General features: G+C 44.0%; 1 protein-coding gene across 1 annotated transcript in view; it reads right to left on the bottom strand.

The window, feature by feature from the left end:
* The window catches only part of LOC110288985 (histocompatibility antigen 60b-like), a 33,063-nt gene extending 12,772 nt beyond the window's left edge, over positions 1-20,291 (bottom strand). Inside the window, exons 1-6 of the mRNA XM_085843319.1 lie at positions 20,201-20,291; positions 12,898-13,083; positions 12,371-12,634; positions 11,562-11,747; positions 10,066-10,162; positions 4,342-4,543 (exon numbers count right to left, since the gene is read on the bottom strand). Coding sequence (XP_085699445.1) covers positions 4,342-4,543; positions 10,066-10,162; positions 11,562-11,747; positions 12,371-12,634; positions 12,898-13,083; positions 20,201-20,291 — 1,026 coding nt within the window. The remainder of the gene's footprint in view (positions 1-4,341; positions 4,544-10,065; positions 10,163-11,561; positions 11,748-12,370; positions 12,635-12,897; positions 13,084-20,200) is intronic.
* Between the last annotated feature and the right edge of the window lie 1,350 nt (positions 20,292-21,641).

Raw genomic sequence — 21,641 nt, 5'->3', positions numbered from 1 at the left:
CTCTTTCTTTAGATTTGGGAAGTTTTCTTCTATAATTTTGTTGAAGATGTTTGCTGGTCCTTTGAGTTGAAAACCTTCATTCTCATCCACTCCTATTATCTGTAGGTTTGGTCTTCTCATTGTGTCCTGGATTTCTTGGATGTTTTGAGTTAGGATCTTTTTGCATTTTACATTTTCCTTGATTGTTGTGCCGATGTTCTCTATGAAATCTTCTGCACCTGAGATTCTCTCTTCCATCTCTTGTATTCTGTTGCTGATGCTCGTATCTATGGTTCCAGATTTCTTTCCTAGGGTTTCTATCTCCAGTGTTGCCTCATTTTGGGTTTTCTTTATTGTGTCTACTTCCCTTTTTAGGTCTAGTATGGTTTTGTTCAATTCCATCATCTGTTTGGATGTGTTTTCCTGTTTTTCTGTAAGGACTTCTACCTGTTTGATTATGTTATCCTGTTTTTCTTTAAGGATTTGTAACTCTTTAGCAGTGTTCTCCTGCAATTCTTTAAGGGATTTTTGTGCTTCCTCTTTATTGTCTTCTGCCTGTTTAGCAGTGTTCTCCTGCATTTCTTTAAGTGTGTTATTAAAGTCCTTCTTGAAGTCCTCTATCATCATCAGGAGATATGCTTTTAAATCCGTGTCTAGCTTTTCCGGTGTGTTGGGGTGCCCTGGACTGGGCGAAGTGGGGGTGCTGGGTTCTGATGATGGTGAGTGGTCTTGGTTTCTGTTAGTAAGATTATTACGTTTACCTTTCGCCATCTGGTAATCTCTGGGGTTAGTTGTTATCGTTGTCACTGTTTAAAGATTGGAGCAGAAGCTGTGTTCCACTCACCAGCAGTCCCAAAATCCTGCGGCGGGGGTCGTGGGTAGCTGGCGGGTGTCAGGCAACCCTGCTCTCCCGCTACCCCGGCGCTGATCCGGCCGGATGAGGCCTGTGGCCCTACTCAGGCCGGTTTCTGCTTCCCTAACTAATGCAGTCTCAGGTCCCGCGCAATTGGATTGGAGCAGAAGCTGTGCTCCACTCACCAGAAGTCTTAAGATCCTGTGGCGGGTGTTGTGGGTAGCTGGCGAGTGTCAGCCGACCCTGCGCCCCAGCTGCCCTGGTGCTTTTCTGACCAGAAGAGGGTTGTGTCCCTATGTAGGCCGGATTTCTCTCTCCCCAACCAGAGCAGTCTCAGGTCCCGTGTGATTGGACTGGAGCAGAAGCTGTGTTCCACTCACCAGCAGTCCCAAAATCCTGCGGCGGGGGTCGTGGGTAGCTGGCGGGTGTCAGGCAACCCTGCTCTCCTGCTACCCTGGCGCTGATCCGGCCGGATGAGGCCTGTGGCCCTACTCAGGCCGGTTTCTGCTTCCCTAACTAATGCAGTCTCAGGTCCCGAGCACTTGGATTGGAGCAGAAGCTGTGCTCCACTCACCAGAAGTCTTAAGATCCTGTGGCGGGTGTTGTGGGTAGCTGGCGAGTGTCAGCCGACCCTGCGCCCCAGCTGCCCCGGTGCTTTTCTCCTCTGTTCCATTTCTGTTTCCAGGGTCCGTCCATTGGTGAGAGTGGGGTGTTGAAGTCTCCCACTATTATTGTGTGAGTTTCAATGTGTGCTTTGAGCTGTACTAAAGTTTCCTTAATGAATGTGACTGCCCTTGCATTTGGAGCATAGATATTCAGAACCATGAGTTCATCTTGGTAGATTTTACCTTTGATGGGTATGAAGTGCCCCTTGTCTTTTTTGATAACTTTGAGTTGGAAGTCAATTTTATTTGATATTGGAATGGATACTCCAGTTTGTTTCTTCAGACCATTTGTTTGGAAAATTGTTTTCCAGCCTTTCACTCTGAGGTAGTGTCTGTCCTTTTCCCTGAGGTGGGTTTACTCTAAGCAACAAAATGATGTGTCCTGTTTGTGTAGCCAGTCTATTAGTCTATGACTTTTTATTGGGGAATTGAGTCCATTGAGGTTAAGAGAAATTAAAGAAAAGTAATTGTTGCTTCCTGTTATTTTTGTTGTTAAAGTTGGGATTCTGTTCTTGTGGCTGTCTTCTATTAGGTTTTTTGAAGGTATTACTTTCTTGCTTTTTCTAGGGTGTAGTTTCTGTCCTTGTGTTGGTGTTTTCCCTTTATTATCCTTTGAAGGGCTGGATTCATGGAAAGATATTGTGTGAATTTGGTTTTATCATGGAATACTTTGGTTTCTCCATCTATGGTAATTGAGGGTTTGGCTGGGTATAGTAGCCTGGGCTGGCATTTGTGTTTTCTTAGGGTCTATATAACATCTGTCCAGGATCTTCTGGCTTTCATAGTCTCTGGTGAGAAATCTGGTGTAATTCTGTCTTTATTTATTACATTTGTTGTTCTGATTATTATGTGTCTGGAGGAATTTCTTTTCGTTTCAGTCTATTTGGAGTTCTGTAGGCTTCTTGTATGTTCATGGGCATCTCTTTCTTTAGGTTTGGGAAGATTTCTTCTATAATTTTGTTGAAGATATTTGCTAGCCCTTTAAGTCGGAAATCTTCATTCTCATCTACTCCTATTATCTGTAGGTTTGGTCTTCTCATTGTGCCTGGATTTCCTAGATGTTTTGAGTTAGGATCTTTTTGCATTTTGTATTTTGCATTTTCTTTGATTGTTGTGCCCATGTTCTTTATGGAATCTTCTGCACCTGAGATTCTCTCTTCCATCTCTTGTATTCTGGTGCGGATGCTCACATCCTAGATTTCTTTCCTAGGGTTTCTATCTCCAGCGTTGTCTCACTTTGGGCTTTATTTATTGTTTCTACTTCCGTTTTTAGGTCTTGTATGGTTTTGTTCAATTCCATCACCTGTTTGGTTGTGTTTTCCTGTATTTCTTTAGGGACTTCTACCTCTTTAACAGTGTTCTCCTGTATTTCTTTAAGTGAGTTAATAAAGTCCTTTTTGATGTCCTCCACCAGCATCATGAGATATGATTTTAAATCTGAGTCTTGTTTTTCAGGTGTTTTGGGGTCTCCAGGACTGGCTGAGGTGGGAGCTCTGGGTTCTGATGATGGTGAGTGGTCTTGGTTTCTGTTAGTAAGATTCTTACATTTGGCTTTCGCCATCTGGTAATCTCTGGAGTTAGTTATTATAGTTGTCTCTGGTTGGAGTTTGTTCCTACTGTGATTCTGTTAGCCTCTATCAAGAGACCTGGTAGCCTAGATCTCTCCTGAGTTTCAGTGGTCAGAGTACTTTGTGCAGGCAAGCTCTCCTCTTGCAGGGAAGGTGCACAGATATTTGGCATTCGGACCTGGCTCCTGGATGAAGTTGAAGGCCTGAAACAGGGCCTGTCCCAGAAGCTGTGTTGCTTCTGTCTGTCCCAGAAGCTGTGTGACTTCTGCAGTCCGCACTCACCTGCACAGACTAGTCTCAGACGGATCCGGGACACAAGATGGATCCCTTAGGTGCTCTGGCAGAGCCTTCTCGGGTGGGGTGGACACATCTCCTCTGGTGGGGGAGGTGCCCGGATGTCTGGAGCCCGAAATGGTGTCTATCCCAGAAGCTGTGTAACTTCTGTCTGAAGTTCTTATCATACAGATCTTTCACTTCCTTAGTTAGAGTCACACCAAGGTATTTTATATTATTTGTGACTATTGTGAAGGGTGTTGTTTCCCTAATTTCTTTCTCAGCCCATTTATCCTTTGTGTAGAGAAAAGCATTGGAAGTCTAGACTTTTTAAAAATGAAAATTATCTTTTAAAGATCAAAAGTCTCTAACTGTGGGCATCTTTAATTTCCAAAATTTAGTTCAATATCTTTTTATTTCACCAGGGCACAACTTGAGCACCATTGAAATACAAACAAAGCAAAACCCACTTCCACCTGTACGCATTTCAGTATTTAATGTCTGTGATCCACTCACAATCTTCTACATCAACGCAATGTGCTGGGTCTCCACATATGACCTCACATAGCATATAGCTTGTCTTCTAGGCTCCAGCTGCCTTCCCCACATTGCTGAAGCAGTTCTTGCTGGTTCTCCCATTGTACTGGCATCTTCAAACCACTGTTATCTCTTGCTGAAACCGGGCTGCACTCCCATCTACAGCCTCTCTAGGGCTCTTTCATGGAACCTCAGCTTCCCTTCTTGATTCCTTCAATGTTGGGGAATTGACAGCTCCTGATGCTGCACCCTCACTACTGCCCTCTCCTTTCCTTTCACAGTGCTGAGCTTCAGTTGCTCTTTGTGACCCCTCCGTGCCTCAAACCACACCACTTGGGAGACTATGACACAATACCAGTTTCAGCTGGCACCTAGGCCCTGTTTAGAGCACAGCTTCTGTGTGCTGACTCTCAGGAAACCCTTCATAGAATATTTCCCTCAGTGATCTTGGTCTCTTCTTACTCACCGCTGATGCTTCAGCCCCAGGGACAGCACTCACTGTCCAAGCAAAGCAAAAGTTTGCTCTACTTTTCTGATTCTTCGGCTCCAGGTGGTCAGATACCACAGATTCTTTGCCCAAATGATTTAGTAGAGTTTTTGCTTCCCTCAGAAACTTCACAAGCCAGGCCTCCATCATCTGAGATGTGCTCAGTAGCTTCTCTTCCAAGCTGTTACAGAACAGCAGCTCACTGAGCTCTCAATACTCAGTGACTTTTTTGGCTTAAAGTTTCAAAACTGTTCCCCAATTCTTCCCCACAGTGTGTCATCAGGTCTGTGGCAGCAATGCCCAATAACCCTGTACTAATTTCTGTTCTAGTTGGAGTTACTGCTGCTGTGATGAAACACCATGACCAAAGCACGTTGGGAATGCAAAGGTTTATTTGGCTTAGAATTCTACATTACAGTCTATCACTGAAGGAAGTCAGGACAGGACCTCAAGCAGAAACTGAAACTGAGTCCAGGGTGCAGGAGAAGGGGGAGGGAGAAGGGTGCTGCTTACTCCCTTGCTCCCCTTTGCTAACTCAGTCTGCTTTCTTACAGACCTCAGGACCACCATTCCAGTGGGGGTCTGATCAACAATAGCTGGGCCCTTCCACATCTATTATTAAATAAGTCAGTGCCTTATAGGATTGCCTTCAACTCAATATTATAAAAGCATTTTTTTTAGTAGAAATTCCCTCCATTCTAACAAGTCCAGCTTGTGAGCAATTGACATAAAACTCACCAGCACAGCCTCAGAGCTGACTTGTAGTCCATTTTAGGTTGCAGGTTTCCAGAGTACATGTTTGATGTCAATCTGCCAATCCATAGGCTCAGTTAATCTCTGCAGAGAAGCTAAGTTTCTGTGCCATTGTCCAGGAGGGTCCTTCTCTTAGGATGCCCAGAAAGGAGGCATGGTTCATGAGCACTGGCATCTCAGTGGGTACTTTCAGTCTCAGTGTTACTTCTTGGGTGGGGCCAGCTCTGTCTGTTGACCATAGTGCCTTCTAACTCACCACAGGCTATATTCTCAAAAACAGGCTAGATTTGATGTTCAGACTATCCGACAGAAGACACTTATTTTCTTTGAAACACAGTTTTTCTTTAGTATCCATTCTCAAACTGAGAGCACTGTCTTCATGTTGGCATACCATCTGTACCTGCAATCACACCTCTCTGATCACGATTCAGGAAAGGATTCTCTAATCCTTACGACTAAGCCTTCCTAGCTGTGTGAAAGGATCCTCAGGTGTGAGAGAACTGCCTTGTGTAACACTGCAGATCCTCCCACTAAGGCCTGCTCAAACTCTGGCTTCTTTGCCACCAGCCTCCCTCTGCTTGACACTTCTTTCCATCCTCCCACCCTTGGACCTCCCTTTATACTTTCTCCCTCCCCTCTCAGTCTCAGCCTGCAGGTTACACTCATACACTCCTTCTGCTGCCTAGATGTGGGCTTTCCCTCACCCTTGCTGTGGAACATTGTAGAGGTATTTAGGGAACAATTAGAAGCTGTCCTTCCTCCCTGAAATATCTCCTGCCAATACTAAAAAAGGCTTTCTTCTCTAACCCAAGTCACTCTAAGAGGCTTCACTTCATTCCTTGACTTCACTCTCTCCTTTCCAAGGTTCTACATGAGCTCTATGCTGAGTCTCCCACTTTTCACCTTGTCCCTACTCAGGGTGCACTTTGATGAAAACTAATCATGGTATGTGGTCTTCATGTTTCCTCTTACAGTGCTGAGAGATGCTTCCATGTGTAAAAAGGGAAAACCATTCCTCAAATGGGTAAAAGATACTTTTTTTCTGGAGACAAACTTGAAAGGCTATGGCCAATCTATCAAGACCACAGATTTAGGTGACCCACAATTTTACCTGGCAGCAAGTTTATGAACTTTTAATAGAAAGACACAAGGAAGTCATGAATGAATTATCTTTGAAGTACATAGGTGGTTACATCAGGCTGATGGGTTACAGACAGGCTGGGAAACTCCAACTGTGGGCCTCAAATGTTATCTGATAAAATTCTTAGCTACTGGGTTAGGGAAATCTCGAAGGTCTGTTCATAAAGTCTAAGGATGTATCTAATAGACACAAGAATGTTAGGTCACATAAGAAGGAAGGCAATAAGTGGATGCTAAGCGGGCTAAAGTCAGCCCAAGACAATATATCTTGGGACCTATGGCATTCCAGCTTCTCCCATCTTTGAAGATCTACTTAGTGAGTAACTTTTTAGGTTGAGGACTTTCTGTAAACTCTTGTTCACATATGAAATGTTTTGAGTGTGTGTGTGTGTGTGTGTGTGTGTGTGTGTAAGTATTGGTTTGTGGCCAGGCACAGCTGTACCCTCAGTATTTGATTTGATGTATCTGTTTTCCACCTTCAGATAGATGCTATGTGGGAATGTTTACATAATAATATCCCACCCCCTCACCCCCCAAGCATTTAACTAAAGTTGGCTGATAAGGAAGCAAGAGAATATGCAAGCTTAGTTAAAATTTCCTTTAATTCATGAGATGCAAGCAAATCTAACATTGCACAGTTTAAATTTGTGAAGAAAAAAGGAAATATCAGCATTATATGAGCAATGTCTCCAGGTTATTGAAGCTGGGTATGAAAAGGCACATTAACCAATGACACTGTAATACTTGATAAGGTTGTACATCTAAACCCACTTGTGAAACACAAAACATGGGAAGGTTTGCTGTGTTCAGGTTTTATACCTTCCAGGAAAACAAGAAGCCAAAATTACAACAGGATTTAATCTGAGGTCCTTATGTCAGGTTATGAAGCCCTCTGGAATTTCTTCTCATCCTCAATTACTATTGTCATACCTCTTGCCTGTCCTGAAACTTCCAAAGGATGGTTTCCCCTTTAATCACTGAGGATTACAATTCTTTATTCCTGCTTAAAATATATTCCGTGTTTTATTCTGCGGTGTCTTTAGCTGGTATCACTTAATCTTTCAGTGGGATTTATATCCTTTAGATTAGAAGCCACTGAGATAGAGATAGCATTGTGGCAGGGATATCCATCTCTACCATCGACACCAACACCTATCTGTCAGCACTGAGGACCACTTGACCTCTGAGTGATGTCAGAGGCTGACCCTCAACCTCATGCAACAACCACCCTTCCCCTCTGCAAAATTTAGGTCGATCCCTTCTTAAGTTTTACGGTCTTATGACACTATGAGAACTCAGCAGTCCAGACAGCGCTCTCAATATTCCATTCTCAGCAGTAGAGCCATTCCAAAAGGATGCATCTGCATCATTTTTCCATGACATGATCTGCCCATCTTTCAGGACAGCAATACACACTCAAAGGGTCCCTCCCTTTAAAATAAAATCAAAATATTCTCTTTTATCAACCATAATTACTGCTTGGAGTCTCACTCAGTTCCTTATGATGCCTCACACAATTAGAAGGTGAATCCTTCCCCATCCTGGAACTAAAGGCGAGTAGTTGAATAGGAGTTGTATGAAAACTATTAGCTAAGAAGACGTGAGCTGTTTCCCTCTTACCTATTCAAATACGAACATAAAAATGGCCCAGAAAAGAAGGCCAGGCAATATTGCATAACTAGTATTAAAAACACTCATTCCCTCTCAGGAAGATTGCCTCTGGAGAAGTCACTAAGTGTGTTTGGGTCCACAGTGTCTATCTTTATTGTGTGTGTATATACACAAGTGTGCATGCTCGTTCATATATTCATACGTATGTAGACTACACATTACTTTTGGATGTCTCTCCTCAGGATGCCCTGTACACTGTGTTTTGAGTCAGTCCGTACTGGAAGTCACCAATTCAGCTATGCAGGCTGAGGAGGAAGCCTCAGAGATGCACTTCTCTCCTGCTGTCCCCTGCACTGGGATGACAAGCATGTGCCACCACAGTGTGCATGGGTTCTGAAGAGGACACTCAGGTCCTCATGCTTGTAAGGGACAAGCACTATGTGACTGAGATGTCTCTTTGTCCCTTGCTCCTTACTAAAGTGTATATATAATATTCAGTCGCTGAATGTGACATTTCTATGCCTATGCCACGTCCCCGGTAGTTCCTGGCATGGCAGTGCTGACTAGTCTAGGACTGTCACTGTCACATGTTCATATTTGGGCTCTATGGTTCTGTGTATCCATAGAGGCAGCACCTTGTGAGGATTTAGCATTTCCTTAGTCTGTTATTCCTCTTTCTTATGGACGTTAACATTTCTCTTAGTTTTCTAAGAGTATAAATTCGTACTGTAGTATAGCAATATACTCATCGTATGCACTAATAATCATAGATGTGTGATCTGAGGTTTGCTCACTTCTTTTTCTGCTTTGTTATTTATTTTTGCTAACCCACCGCTCCTGAGAGGATGGATGGAAGGCTCCCCTATTCTTAATGCACCATTCAGCTATCACCCTGAACAGTGTGAGGTTACACTGTGGTGCGAGACAGCCACTGGACGAGTGGAGCAAGCTTAGTCTGTGTTGACCAGGTTCTGGTAGGGATGATGAATTTCTTTCAACGTTTCATTTGTTTAAAAACATTGTGGATTTCTGATTTTTTTCAAGTGGACAGTTAACTCACTAGACGGTTATAATATTGTGAGTGAAATCCTGAGTGAGCTATGCCAGGAAAACAGGTGCTCACATTAAATTGTGTCTTCATTTACCAGCTCCATCCAAATCACTGGCTGTCCTTGCCATATATTCCTAATTACCTTTGAAAACTGGCCAACTCCTTGCCCTTTTACTCCAGTCTTAGAAACTATATAAACTCTCAGATCACACATTGTACACCACACAGTTATCATATGTACTTAGATCATAGAATGACTTTAAAGAGTGAATGAGTTGTCAGTAGAGTTCACAGAGACCAAACTGGAGGCAAAGATAGAGGGATTCTAGTCACACAGACTCAATGCAGGTGGTTAGAGGAGCTGTTAAGGAAGCTAGGGGAAAGTTGCACGGCTGCACTAGTCCTCAGACTGAGTGAACTGCAGAGGTAAGGTGGAGGACACCAGGATCCAGCAGGTGAGATGTACACCCACATCAGCATGGAGCAGCAGAGCAACTGACAGACAGTGATTCAAGCAGTATGGATGGAGCTGAAGCCTTAAGATGGCCAGGAGTTCTCTGCTGCAGGTTCCTTGACACACAAAAGGACAGATGGCAAGTTTGTGGAGGCTATGAGCACTTCAGGGTTAGGTGACCACTTCAGTGGTCCAGGTGAGGGTGAGATAAATCCTCAGAGCTGGTAACTGATATGGTTTGATATATTCATGTGCTCATTGTGTTCAACTTATTTTCATAAGAGTGTAGGTGACACATCTTTACATTGGGGATTAATGTAATTACCAGCCTTTCCATCATGGATGGTCCTGGGCTGGTGTGTGTCTGTGTGGAAAATGAGGTGCCATGTCACCCAACATCTGCATTGCCCTCAGAAGGTAGCCAATGGCTGCTTGTAAAACAGAGTCACCCAGGGCAAGTTCTTGTTTTGTACAATGAGGAGTAATTTAGAGCCATTCCCAGCTTGATCTACACAATGCTAACATGTAAGAGTGAGAAAGAAAAGGAACAGAGCAAGAGAAAGTCCCTAAAGCAACAGTCTAGTGCACTCTGATGCACTGGTGTGTGAGGTTCTAACAGCCCCCACTCTCATGGCTTCATAACAGTCTAATCCGAAGACAACAGCACAGATTTCTGAGAAGTCATCAGAAATACGTTTCCTCTGCTGGAGAAGCCACAGGAATGTGTTGAAGAGTCACCTGATTATAGCTGGTAATGAGGACTGCGGAGGAAGAGGAGCAGCAGGGAGCACCTATGAAAAAAGGGGTGTGGATTACTATGTACTCTTGGGCATCACCTGCAGCACCCCACTCTTCTTTTCTCAGACACTCCCCCTCATCACAGACCATGCAACTCGGCTGCTCAATTCTTTTCTCTTTCATTTTCCCTTCTAGATCTTTCTGCTACTATAAGCTGTGGTATGATAATAGTTCAGGTGTTTTTGAAGTTGTGAGTGTACTGAAACAATGATTGTGAATAAAAATAAAACACAGAAAACTTGAAAAATCAGCAAATATGAAAGTCTAGCAAAATATAGCAGTGTTTCTATCTTTGGTGGCCTTTTTACTTTCCTGTCTTGGTTCCTTGTGGGAAAAGCTTCACTTTATTCCCCAAGATGGTCTTTAGCTTAGAATATACTCCACTTCATGCTTGAATTCTTGTGGCAATCCATCTGTCTCACCTTTTCACAAATGAGAATTGTAGGTCTTATAAGAGTTAGAAATTTTTATGCAGCATGTTACTCAAAAATAATAATATTGATTTAAATATCTGATATGTTGCCTGACATTAGATGTATCAACCTATACTTATAAGGAAAAATTTTAGAACATACTAAAATAGTTAATACATTGTCAATCTTCATCACAAGTCTGTATTTCTACTCTAGACTAACAATGACAGCAGTGGGCTCACGGCTCACTTTACCTGCATAGACACAGGTGACTTCAACTTCAGAGAACAGAGACATTGGAATCATAGTTCCACATGCACTGAATTGTGGCTAAGCAGAGTGATCAAGTTAAATGAATAGATTTTGTTGTTTTCTTTGATCTTTTGACAATATATGACTATGCCACCCAGGCTGACCTTGAACTTGGTGATCCTTCTGCATCAGCCTCCTGAGTGCTGGGATTACAGGACTGTCCCACAATGACAACTCCTTGAATAGTCTGCTCATTCTGATCAGTTTGTCATAAGGGCTGTCCTAAGCCATTAGCTACTAATGTACAGACTTGGCCCTAGGTATAAGAAATTTTGCACTGGATCATGCCATTGGCAAAAAGCAAACAGACTTTCATCACAGCCTAAGGGAAGGTTTGTTGGACCTGAGGAGGGATCACCTCATTTCAGCTTTTCTTGTATCTTATTTGGATCCTTGGTCCTTGGGTTCTCTGTCCTCTCCTGAGAAATTTCCTGTTTCATCCTTCCTCTGACCACAGAGGTGTGTGGACTCTGCATACCTCCTATGCCTGATGACATTCATCTCCAACATTACTGTGGAGTTGAGGCTCAGTACTAAGCAGAGGTATCATTTTAGTGGACAACAGCCACTGTGATGGACAGGCTTTGAGACTTTTGGGACCCATATAATACGTCCTTACCCAACTAGTATGACAAAGAAAAAGATGAGAGCCCAATCTGTCCCTTACCTTTTTTTTTCTTCAGCATACACCAAGCGAATATCATGAATAACATTAATCCTCCTATGCATATAATCACGATCCAGGTGACACACAGACCATGGGTGTCAGAATTATGTTGGGGGTTATTCACTGTAGGATGAATCTGAGTGGCATTTGTACACTGGATGGTATCCGGCACCTTTATTGTTGATTCTTTAAAAAAAAATCAGAATAAAATAAGGATATAGCTAAAACAACATACCTCCATCATCAACTCTTTCTCCCTGTGCATCCCAAGGAACTCATGTGGATAACCTTTTTCCCAGACCCTACAGAGAAAGATGAATAGGATGTGTGTGTAAGACATCCTTACACAGTTTATTTGACTCCCGAAGAAAGCACATGTCTAATGAACTATAACGAACTGTGCCATATTTTACTGTGGTTAGAACTTAATGGAAGCTGGCATTATTGGTGTTGTTCAATTGTGCCAGAGAAAGATAATGAGGTCTTCAGAATTGATCTTGGAGTTGGTGGAAGAGCAGCTATAACTGAGAAGAAAAGGCTGGAAGTTTACAGTGATGCACACAGACTTGGGGCTCATTAGCAGGCCATGTAGAGCCTAGGCCACTGGTTAACAGGGAATGAGAAAGACTGGGTCATCACTGGCTCTGCAGACAGGAAGACCACCAATGAATCACTCACCCAGTCTATCAGATTTCCATTATGCACACATGCTCTCATCCAAATGAGGAAGTCATCAAAATTTTCAAGAGAACTGCCATGTCTTTTCCACCCTGTGGTTGTTCCTTGTGACAATCTACCTAACTACTTACTTGGCATTTCTCTAAAGCGTGGCAACAATTTTTTGAGGCAGCTACTGAAATCTACCATGAGGACATTTCTGATAGCTTTTTCTAGGTTCTTGTTCTTCCACTGCTCCATGGCACTGCTGTTATCAGAATGACTCTCTCTCCAGGTCATATTAAGTGGATAAAAGTAGATGCTATGCTGTTCTTCAGTGTTGATGGCCCAGAATCCATCAATGAATTCTCCTTGATTATACTGAGCTTTTGTGGTGACATTCAAGGCATCTTTACCTACAAATGACACACAACATCATCTTCTAACCTTTATAGAACCATCACTCCCCCAATGGTCCAGGCTTTCTCTGCACACTTAGGATCTGTAATCCTTCCCCTTGGCTTGCCATTGCTTACACAATCCATACCATTTAGTTCTAGGTAGGGAAAAATATTCAGCTCTTTTATGCAAATAATTCAGCAACCCTCTTCCTTCATGTGCTCTGCTCTTCCTCTCTTTCATTTATCATGTCTACCTTTGCCTTCTGTCTCATACTTACCTGATTGCAGGTCCCTCATCACTTCTGAAATCTCTGTCAGGTTTTGGGTCAAATCAGCACACATCTTAGTAGCATTTCCCTCATGTGTTTTATCACCAAAATCATGGAGAGTCTTTCCATTCACTGAGCACTGTCCATGTAGAGTACGATAGTTGAAAGTTAATTCACAACTTAGAGAGTCTGTACCTATGATAGATACATGCAGGTGAGGTCCAAAGTGGGAGCAAGGGTCCAGAGGAGTCATGGGTTTCTAGTACTCAGAATCCATCTGACAGGAAATGGGTCAGGAAGAGAAGCCTCTAATCAAGCGCTCCACCAGTTTCCAGATCCTTAATTCTGTGCCATCTTTAACTGTCTTAGGACTGAGCAGTAGGACTGCTCAGATGCACATATGTCACCAGGGAGATTTATCTTATAAGTACTTTGAGTGACTAATATCAAGTACTGAAGTATAAAATATGCCCAATAGCAACCATGTTCCTGGGGATGAAAACCTAGCTGAACACATAGAAGGTAAGGAGGCATCCTAGAACACATGGTACATTCAACATGGAGCCTGGTGTTCAGGAAAGATCCTGGAGTAAGCCTGCAGCTGGGCATGGAAAGGGAGCTGCCAGCTGTGAGCTCAGCATTCATCCCTGCTCCCACTGTACCCTTCACACAACACTGCTGGGCATCAGATCTCAGCTTCTCCGATGCTAAACCACTCACCTAATCCATTCTCAGGGTGAGAGCTCTACCTGTCCATGACCTGCTTGAAGGCCCATCTTTCTCCCCTTCCTTAGGTTCTTTTACCCAGCACACTTATGGCTCCTGGTTTCCCAGACTTTCACTAATAGCCAAAGAGGACACAGTATCCTAGAGCTCTCCTGTTATGCAGACTGCACAAGGAAACAGGCAAGACCTGATGAGGCATTTGCATATTCTGTGCCCTGTATTTGTATGAGCACTTGTACATAAGGTTAAATACTATTTTATTAAAGGAAATCATTAGACGTATACAATGTAATTGAACTTAAAATGCAAAAGAGAAAGAGATGTTAAAAAAAAAAAAACAACCTTTTTCCTCTCTCCTCTCTCCTTCCCCCAAACTTTAGCTGTGAAGTACAGTGATGCAGGTTTGGAGACCCCTTTCCTGTTCCCTTCAGCCAGCTTCCTCTTCCCTTCCTATCTCTGCCCCTGCCTCCTGTTTTCTCCCTACCTCACCCCTACTCTACTTTGCCTGTCCTAACCCACTAAGGCTTGAGTTTCTCCTTGAGTGGCTGGGATTCCGTCTCACTAAGTAGACCCTTACCAGCAGACTTGGTGGAGGAGACCATAAGTACTCTGAAACCCAAGACTAACTTTGGGGTTGTGAACTAAAGTCACAAATTTTCCACTTAGGTAGATTAGGATAAAATATGCATTCGTGATCTGTAAGAAAACCCACTTAGAAGTTTAATTAAAGGAAACTGCTTTGCTAAATGAGGAACAGTGAGTAATGAAGGTGACTTAAAGAAAGCATTCCTGACTTCAAATATTTGCACTAATAAAAAATGATGATGATGATGACGACGGCAAATGTCTTAGAAGGAAGTATTACACACTGATCTCCATATTTTGGTAAGAAAAACATTTTTACAACATCTTACACAATAATACTGATTAGACAAGGTCTCTACGATGCTTGGGACTGGCCAAGAAGACTCGGCAGGCTTGCCAGTGACTCAGAGCTTATTTATTTTTATTGTATTTGCACAGTATTTGCCAGTGCTTCTATCTGTGTACCATGTGCATGCAGGGCCTGTGGAGGTCTGTAGGGGACAATAAAGTTATGCATAGTTGCCTCTTCCCTGCTAGTACTAAGAATAAAAGCACACAGCACCATGCCCATCACTTTTATAGGAGGCCCAAGGATCAGCTCAGGTTCTCATGGTTGTGAAGCTGACAGTGTAAACTCAGCATTCCCCTCATGCTTTGGGCACAAGACTTTTAGTCATCAGCGAACCACCAGAATTCTCTGGAGCTAATGCCCATGTGTTTTAGGAATCTGGTCAGAGGCTAGTCCATGCTACATGAAATACAGAATCTAGAACCTCTAGAACTCATAGTAAAATGTGTATAAAAAGACTCAGAGAAATCCATGTCAAAAGATATGTAATGAGGGCTGGTGAGATGGCTCAGTGGGTAAGAGCACCCGACTGCTCTTCCAAAGGTCCAGAGTTCAAATCCCAGCAACCACATGGTGGCTAACAACCATCCGTAACGAGATCTGGCGTCCTCTTCTGGAGTGTCTGAAGACAGCTACAGTGTACTTACATATAATAAATAAATAAATCTTTAAAAAAAAAAAAAAAGATGTGTAATGAAATTCGTACTGTGGCTTTGTTGGAGTAATTGTACCCAAATCAGAGGAAGCCGGTCACTGGAGCTACCCTGAAGTTTGAAAAACCAGTTTGCAACCCATAGTCTCTGTCCTCTTGTGGCCCTCAGGTAGGGATGTAGAACTCTCAGCTACCATATCTGACTGTGTGCTCTATGCACCCAACCCTGAGGGGGGAAAAAAAAAAAAAGACCAAACCTCTGAGAAGGTAAGCAAGCCCCAATTAAATGGTCACTGTGTCTTAGTTAGGACATTGACTAACTTAGTTAATTGATAACATAGTTATCGTTTTGCTGCTGTGAACAGACATCATGACCAAGGCAACTCTCATAAAGTACAACATTTAAGTGGGGTTGGTTTACAGGTTCAGACGCTCAGTCCATTATCATCAAGGTGGGAATACGGCAGCATCCAGGCAGGCATGGTGCAGGAGGAGGTGAGAGCTCTATATCTTCATCTAAAGGAAGCCAAGAGCAGACTGTCCCTAAGGCAGCTAGGAGAAAGGTCTCAAAGCCCACCCCCACAGTGATACACTTCCTCCAACCAGGCCATACTTGCTCCAACAAGGCCAAACCTCCTAATAGCCAAGCCACTCCCTAGGCCAAGCATATTCAAACCACTACACTAACCAAGATAAAACTTGGTACCTGGAAGTGGGGTATTGCTGTGACAAGCCTGACCAACCTGCTTATGGGCAGAATGTCAACTTTTGAACTTTGAATTAGCAAAGACGTTAAACATTTTTAGCAAAGCGAAATGGGTCATAGGAGTAAGACCATGGAAGTCAGTGGTGCCTAGAGAAATATAGATTAGCACAGCCTGATATAATTGGTTTCAGAGAAGTGTCCTAGAAAATATCTTTGTGATTTTTTTTTTGGAAGAATGTCTTTGCTTTTGGGCTCCGCCCTCCCCTCCCCCGAAAAGAAAAAAAAAAAACTTTCTAAGGCTAAATTGAAGAGTTTAGGATTAATGGCTTTGACAGAAGATATTTCAAGATATCTTGGTATTGACTGTCATGTGGGTGTTAGTGATCACTCTTATGCAGATCTATAATGAAAAGTAGCAAGCTGAGAAAGGAAAAACACAAAAGGTATAGTTTGAGGAGAAAAGGAGCCCCAGGAATAAAGTCCATTACATATGAAAAAGTCCACTACAGATGAAAGCTGCTGTGTCAACCGTGTAAAACTATACAACAGAGGCCAGAGAGATGGCACAGGGCTTAGGGGCACTTGTTGCTGTTGCAGAAGATCTAGATTTATTCCCAGCAACCACATGGTAGTTCTCAAATGCCTGTAACTCCATTTTAGAGGGGCTCCTATGCACTGTCGTAGTTTCCAGGGGCACCAATCACACACATGGTACACGTGCATAATGAAGTTAAGATATTATGCACATAAAATAAAAATATATCTCAAACAATTTAAAAGTGAACCACCTCAAATACCCAGATTGACTTCCTAAGAGGATCAATCAGGCCCCAATAAGTAGAGACCACGCATCTCCACAGCAAATGCTGTGATTTTTTTTCTGTCTCCCGTCACTATTATCCTGGCACTCAGGAACAACCCCTCGATGCTACTGTGAATGTTTACAGTGGTAGTTTAAAGAAAACTCTCAGAGCTTAAGAATAAGGAAGACCAAACTGTAGTTGCTTCAATCCTACATAGAACAGGGAACAAAACAATCACAGGAGATAGAGGGAGAAAGGGACATGGGAGGAAAAAGGAGGAGGAGAGAAAAAAGGGAGCAAGATCGGTCTTTGGAAGGGACAGGAGAGAAGTCCAAAGGATCATTAAATTGAATAGAAGCATGTAGCAGTGGGTAATGAGGAACTGGTCCTAGACTCCAGGGAAGTGAGAGACTCCCAGGACCCAATGGGGATGACATTAGCAAAAATACCCAACAAAGAGGAGATACAACATGTAGAGACCACCTTCAGTAGATTGAAACTGGACCCTGTTGAGGGATGAAGCCACCCACACATCACAAAATTTTTAACCCAGAAATGTTCCTGTACAATGGAAAGACAGGGACAAAAAATGGAACAGAGACTGAAGGAAAGGCCATCAGAGACTGTCTTACCTAGGGTGCCATCTCATCTGCAAACACCAAACCCCTACACTATTGCTGATGCCAAGAAGTACTTGCTGTCAGGAGCCTGGTATGGCTGTTCCCTGAGAGGTTCTACCAGCACTTGAAAAATACAGACGAAGATACTCACAGCCATCCATCAGACTGAGCCCAGGGACCCAAATGGAAGTTCTAGGGGAAGTACTGAAGGAGATGAAGGGGGTTGCAATCCCATAGGAAGAACAATATCAACTAACTGGACCACCCAGTACTCCCAGGACCTAAACCATCAACCAAAGAGTATACATGGAGGGAACCACGGCTCCAGATACACATGGAGCAGAGAATAGCCTTATATCATCAATGGGAAGGGAGGCCCCTGGTCCTGAGGAGGCTTGATGCCCCAGCACAGGGGGCAGTGAGGCATTCTAAAGCAGTGAGGCAGGAGTGGATGAGTGGGTGGAGGAGAACCCTCATAGAGGCAAAGGGGAGAGAAGAGAGGGAGGGTGGAATGAGGGGTTTGTGGAGGTGTAACCAGGAAGGGGGTATCATTTGAAATGTAAATTAATAAAATAATTCATTAAAAGATAAATAAAAATAAAGGAAACTCTCCTGCATAGGCTCTGGTCTTTGACTACCCAGTTGGTAGCAGCTGTTTAGATAGATTAAGGAGGTGTAATCTTACTTAAGGAAGTGGATCATTGGGAATGTGGCTCTGAAACCCAAAAACCTATGCAATTCCCATTTCTCCATCTCTGCATCTTGCTTGAGGTTTATGATGTGAGCTCTCAGATCGCTGTCCCAGCCATCATGCCTGCCTGCTGCTGTGCTCCCTGCTGTGATGGTGATGAACTCTTGTCCCTTTGAAGCTATCTGCCCACAACATCTTCCTTCTTTATGGTGTTTTATCGTAGCTATAGAAAATAACTAATACAGCAATGATGTCAAAACTGAAGTATTTGTAGGTCACAGAGTCTCAGTTATACCTGTTCTTCTCTATTCTTGTAGGTTGAAGGCATTCTGAGATAATACACCCATGAAGAGCAAGACTGGATCTCCTTCTAGTGTTCTATAGCCTGGAACAATCTATCAGCAAGAGGAGTTAAGCCTAGGAAATGGCCCTGGGCAGTTTGTAATTGGAGCATCACCTTGCTTGGGTAGAAGCCAGCCTGGATCCTAGGGTGGTAATGGGCTCTGGGACAGAGTGGCATTTGGTTTGGGGGCTATTGGAAGTACCATCAGGCCTCAGGAAGGCATCATGAGATGAGCTATTTCCCACTAGGGTATTAGATGGACAGATCACAGTCAGACAAGGTATCCAGAATTGAGACACTGATGCAGAAAAATCAACAGGTCACTCATGTGTTGAGAGCTCCCTAGGATGAAGGGACAAGGACTCTTGACTGACAGAGCATCTGGTGTTCTCCAGATGGTTGTAAATCTTATCTCATCTTATCTCACCTAGAAAAAAAGACTGAGGTCAGTTCTCCACCTCTCCCTTGGCAAGCACTTTAGGCTTTAAGGACAGTCCTCTGTGCTCTATGGTATCCAAAGAATGCATTGGACAGCCATGGGGAGACCAAAAGGCCTTTAAACCCAGGACCTCCTTCTGTTATTTCTAGCTGACCCAGATTCACAGGCAGCATAGAACCCAGTGCTGCCTGGGAAAGACGCAGTTATCAGAATACTCTTGAGGACACTCTGGGGGGATGGGCACCAATACTGGTCCATGGGAAACACCCTAATCTAGGTTTGAGGACAAATCTGCTGCTCAGTCATCAGATTGTTGCCTTCTGCCACTGTCACACCAAGTGCAGAACTGAGTAGCTGATGCAGAACTAGAAATAGAGTGAGGCCCACCAGATTGAATAAAAACTTAGTGTCTGACGTTTACAGAACTAAAGAAGCCACTCCTGCCTAATAAACACCATTATCTGATGCTATCTAGCCAGGAGGTAGATTACATGGGGCCTGGGACCAAGGGCAGAGGTTTCCATAGGTCCCCATCCAGAATCATTGCCAGGGGCCTCCAGAGGACAAGGTGTTTCAGCTCCTAATGAGTGGTCTTTGGGCAGGAGATTGCCATCTGCTAGATGAGGGTCTAAAAGACACTCAGTGGATAAGAAAGTGAGGAAGGCTAGAAAGGCAGGGAAGGGAGCAGAGCAGGCTGGTGGCTGAAGAGTCACACAGACACTGAAGCTGAGCCTGGTGGCACACACCTGTAATCCCAGCATTTGGTAGAACACAAGAGACAAGGGATTGTTTCTGATTCTATAGTGAGAGTGGTAGTGTGAAGCCTTGCCTGAAAACAAAACATTGAAGCGAAAGGAGGAAATGAAAAAAACAGGGGTGTAGGGAGTAAAAGTGAGAAAGTGGGTGGTGTGGCTACCTTGTCCCTCAAAGAACCTGTTGTGACCTGCTAGAAGTACCACAGGATGGTGGGAAAGAAAGTTCAAGGACAAAGAGGTCCCTGCATGGGGCTTAGGAGGAATCCAAGGAGAAGGAAGTCTTCAGAGCATAGCCTGCCTGACATTCTAGCATTGTCCCCAGTATATCCAGCCTGGTGACTGGTTTAATCTCCCCGCAGACACCAGGTGTGGGGGGCATCACCAGATGCTTGATTCTGCCGGCTGTGCAATTCATCCATGTAATTCCTCCCACACCATCCCTGCCATAACTTTTTCATGACTTCCTTCTTCAAACCACTGAAGGCCGGGTGGTGTAGAACTATGGAGAGCCAAGGTGCCAAGTCACTGAAGGAAAGAAAGAGAATTCTAGCAGCTTCCCTGTAGCCCAGGTGTGAGCTTCCTGACTTAAACCAGGTCCATGTTCTGTCACTCAACCCCCTCCCTGTAGACACTGAGTACTCACCATCTGGCAGTGTGGTCCCCAGATAGCTCAGCAGAATGAAAAGGCTCAAATTCAGGCAATGGTTGCTCTTGCTGGTGGCTCCCTTTGCCATGGTCTTCCCTCAGACCCTGCTTGCGTATGGTGTGACTGGAGCTGCAGAGAGAATGGGGGATTCCACAGTACCACCCACACAAACACTCCCAGCAGGCAGAGGACACTGCTCAGAGAATTCTGAAGAAAATCCAGGCTGTGGATTTGGCTGGCTGTGAACTGTATGTATGTTTGCTCCAGCCATGCAGGTTCATAGACCATCTTTTCCTATTGGTCTCAGGGAATCTCTCTAGGGACCTGATGCTCTGCTCATCCCTTCCAGGGACCAAGGCCCATGTCACTCCAGGGTTTCTGGGGGTGGTGACTGTTTTGTAAGGCTCCCACACCCCACCATTCCTTCATCTCACTCACCAGCAGCTGGGCCTTTAGAGTCCCTTGGGAACAGAGTAAAGAAACAGAGAATAAAGTGGGTGCCTTCACCTTGATTTGCTGAGGCCTGCAACCAGAGAGTGAGAGAAATTTATACCAGGCCAGTCCCCATCCGGTGCCAGGCCCCATGCACAGCCTCACTTCTGGGCGGTCCTCACTTAGCATGAGCTCACCAAAGTAGGCGGCCCTGAATATTGTCTGTAGGAGTTTCCTCTAGCTTGAGACATGCCCTGTTTCCCTCAGGCCTTCAGACTCCTCTCCCTCACCTCCTCTTTTCTTCTCCATCTTAGACTCTTTCTTTGCCCCTCCAGGTCCCTTCTTCATCATCCCTTGGCACAGATTCACGGATTCTTTCCTGCCCCACTGCTTGCCACTCTCGCCCTCCCCTCATAGCCACGCTCCCTTCACAGACCCATTCCCTTCTAATCTCTCTCTCGATTGAAGATAATTACTCTCTTGTCAGGAAGGAAAATTGAGGTTTTCCCCTTAGCTCTGTGACACTAGAACCATAGACCTTCTAGAAAGTTCTGCAATCAAAAACTTTTTTGCAATTAAATTGTCTTCTGGGGCCTGAAGAGATACCCAGAGGTTGAGAGAACCTGCAACTCTTTTCAGGTACTCAGATCAGATTCCTAGCGCTCACACAACAGCTCCCACCCTCAGGTTTTCTTCTCTTTTGTTTGGTTTCTCTGTGTAGCCCTGGCTGTTCTGGGACTTGCTCTGTAGACCAGACTGGCCTAGAAATCAGAGATTTACTGCCTGTGCCTCTAGAGTGCTGGGGTTCAAAGTATGTGCCACAATGCCTGGGTAATAAAAACTGTCTGTAACTGTAGCTTCAGGGAATTAGATTCAGGCTTCTGGCTGTCATGGGCACTGCACAAACATGATGTAGTCATACACAGGAAAAACACTCATGTACATCAGTCAAAAATGAACGAACCTTTTTCTTTCTGTTGCAGAACAGGCTTCTGCTGGAGAAACG

Source organism: Mus caroli, unplaced genomic scaffold (genome assembly GCF_978045245.1).
Source record: "Mus caroli unplaced genomic scaffold, Mus_caroli_1 scaffold_9, whole genome shotgun sequence".
Taxonomy (NCBI): Eukaryota; Metazoa; Chordata; class Mammalia; order Rodentia; family Muridae; genus Mus; species Mus caroli.
Note: the sequence above shows the minus strand (reverse complement) of the source record. Positions and strands in the feature narration are given on the sequence as shown.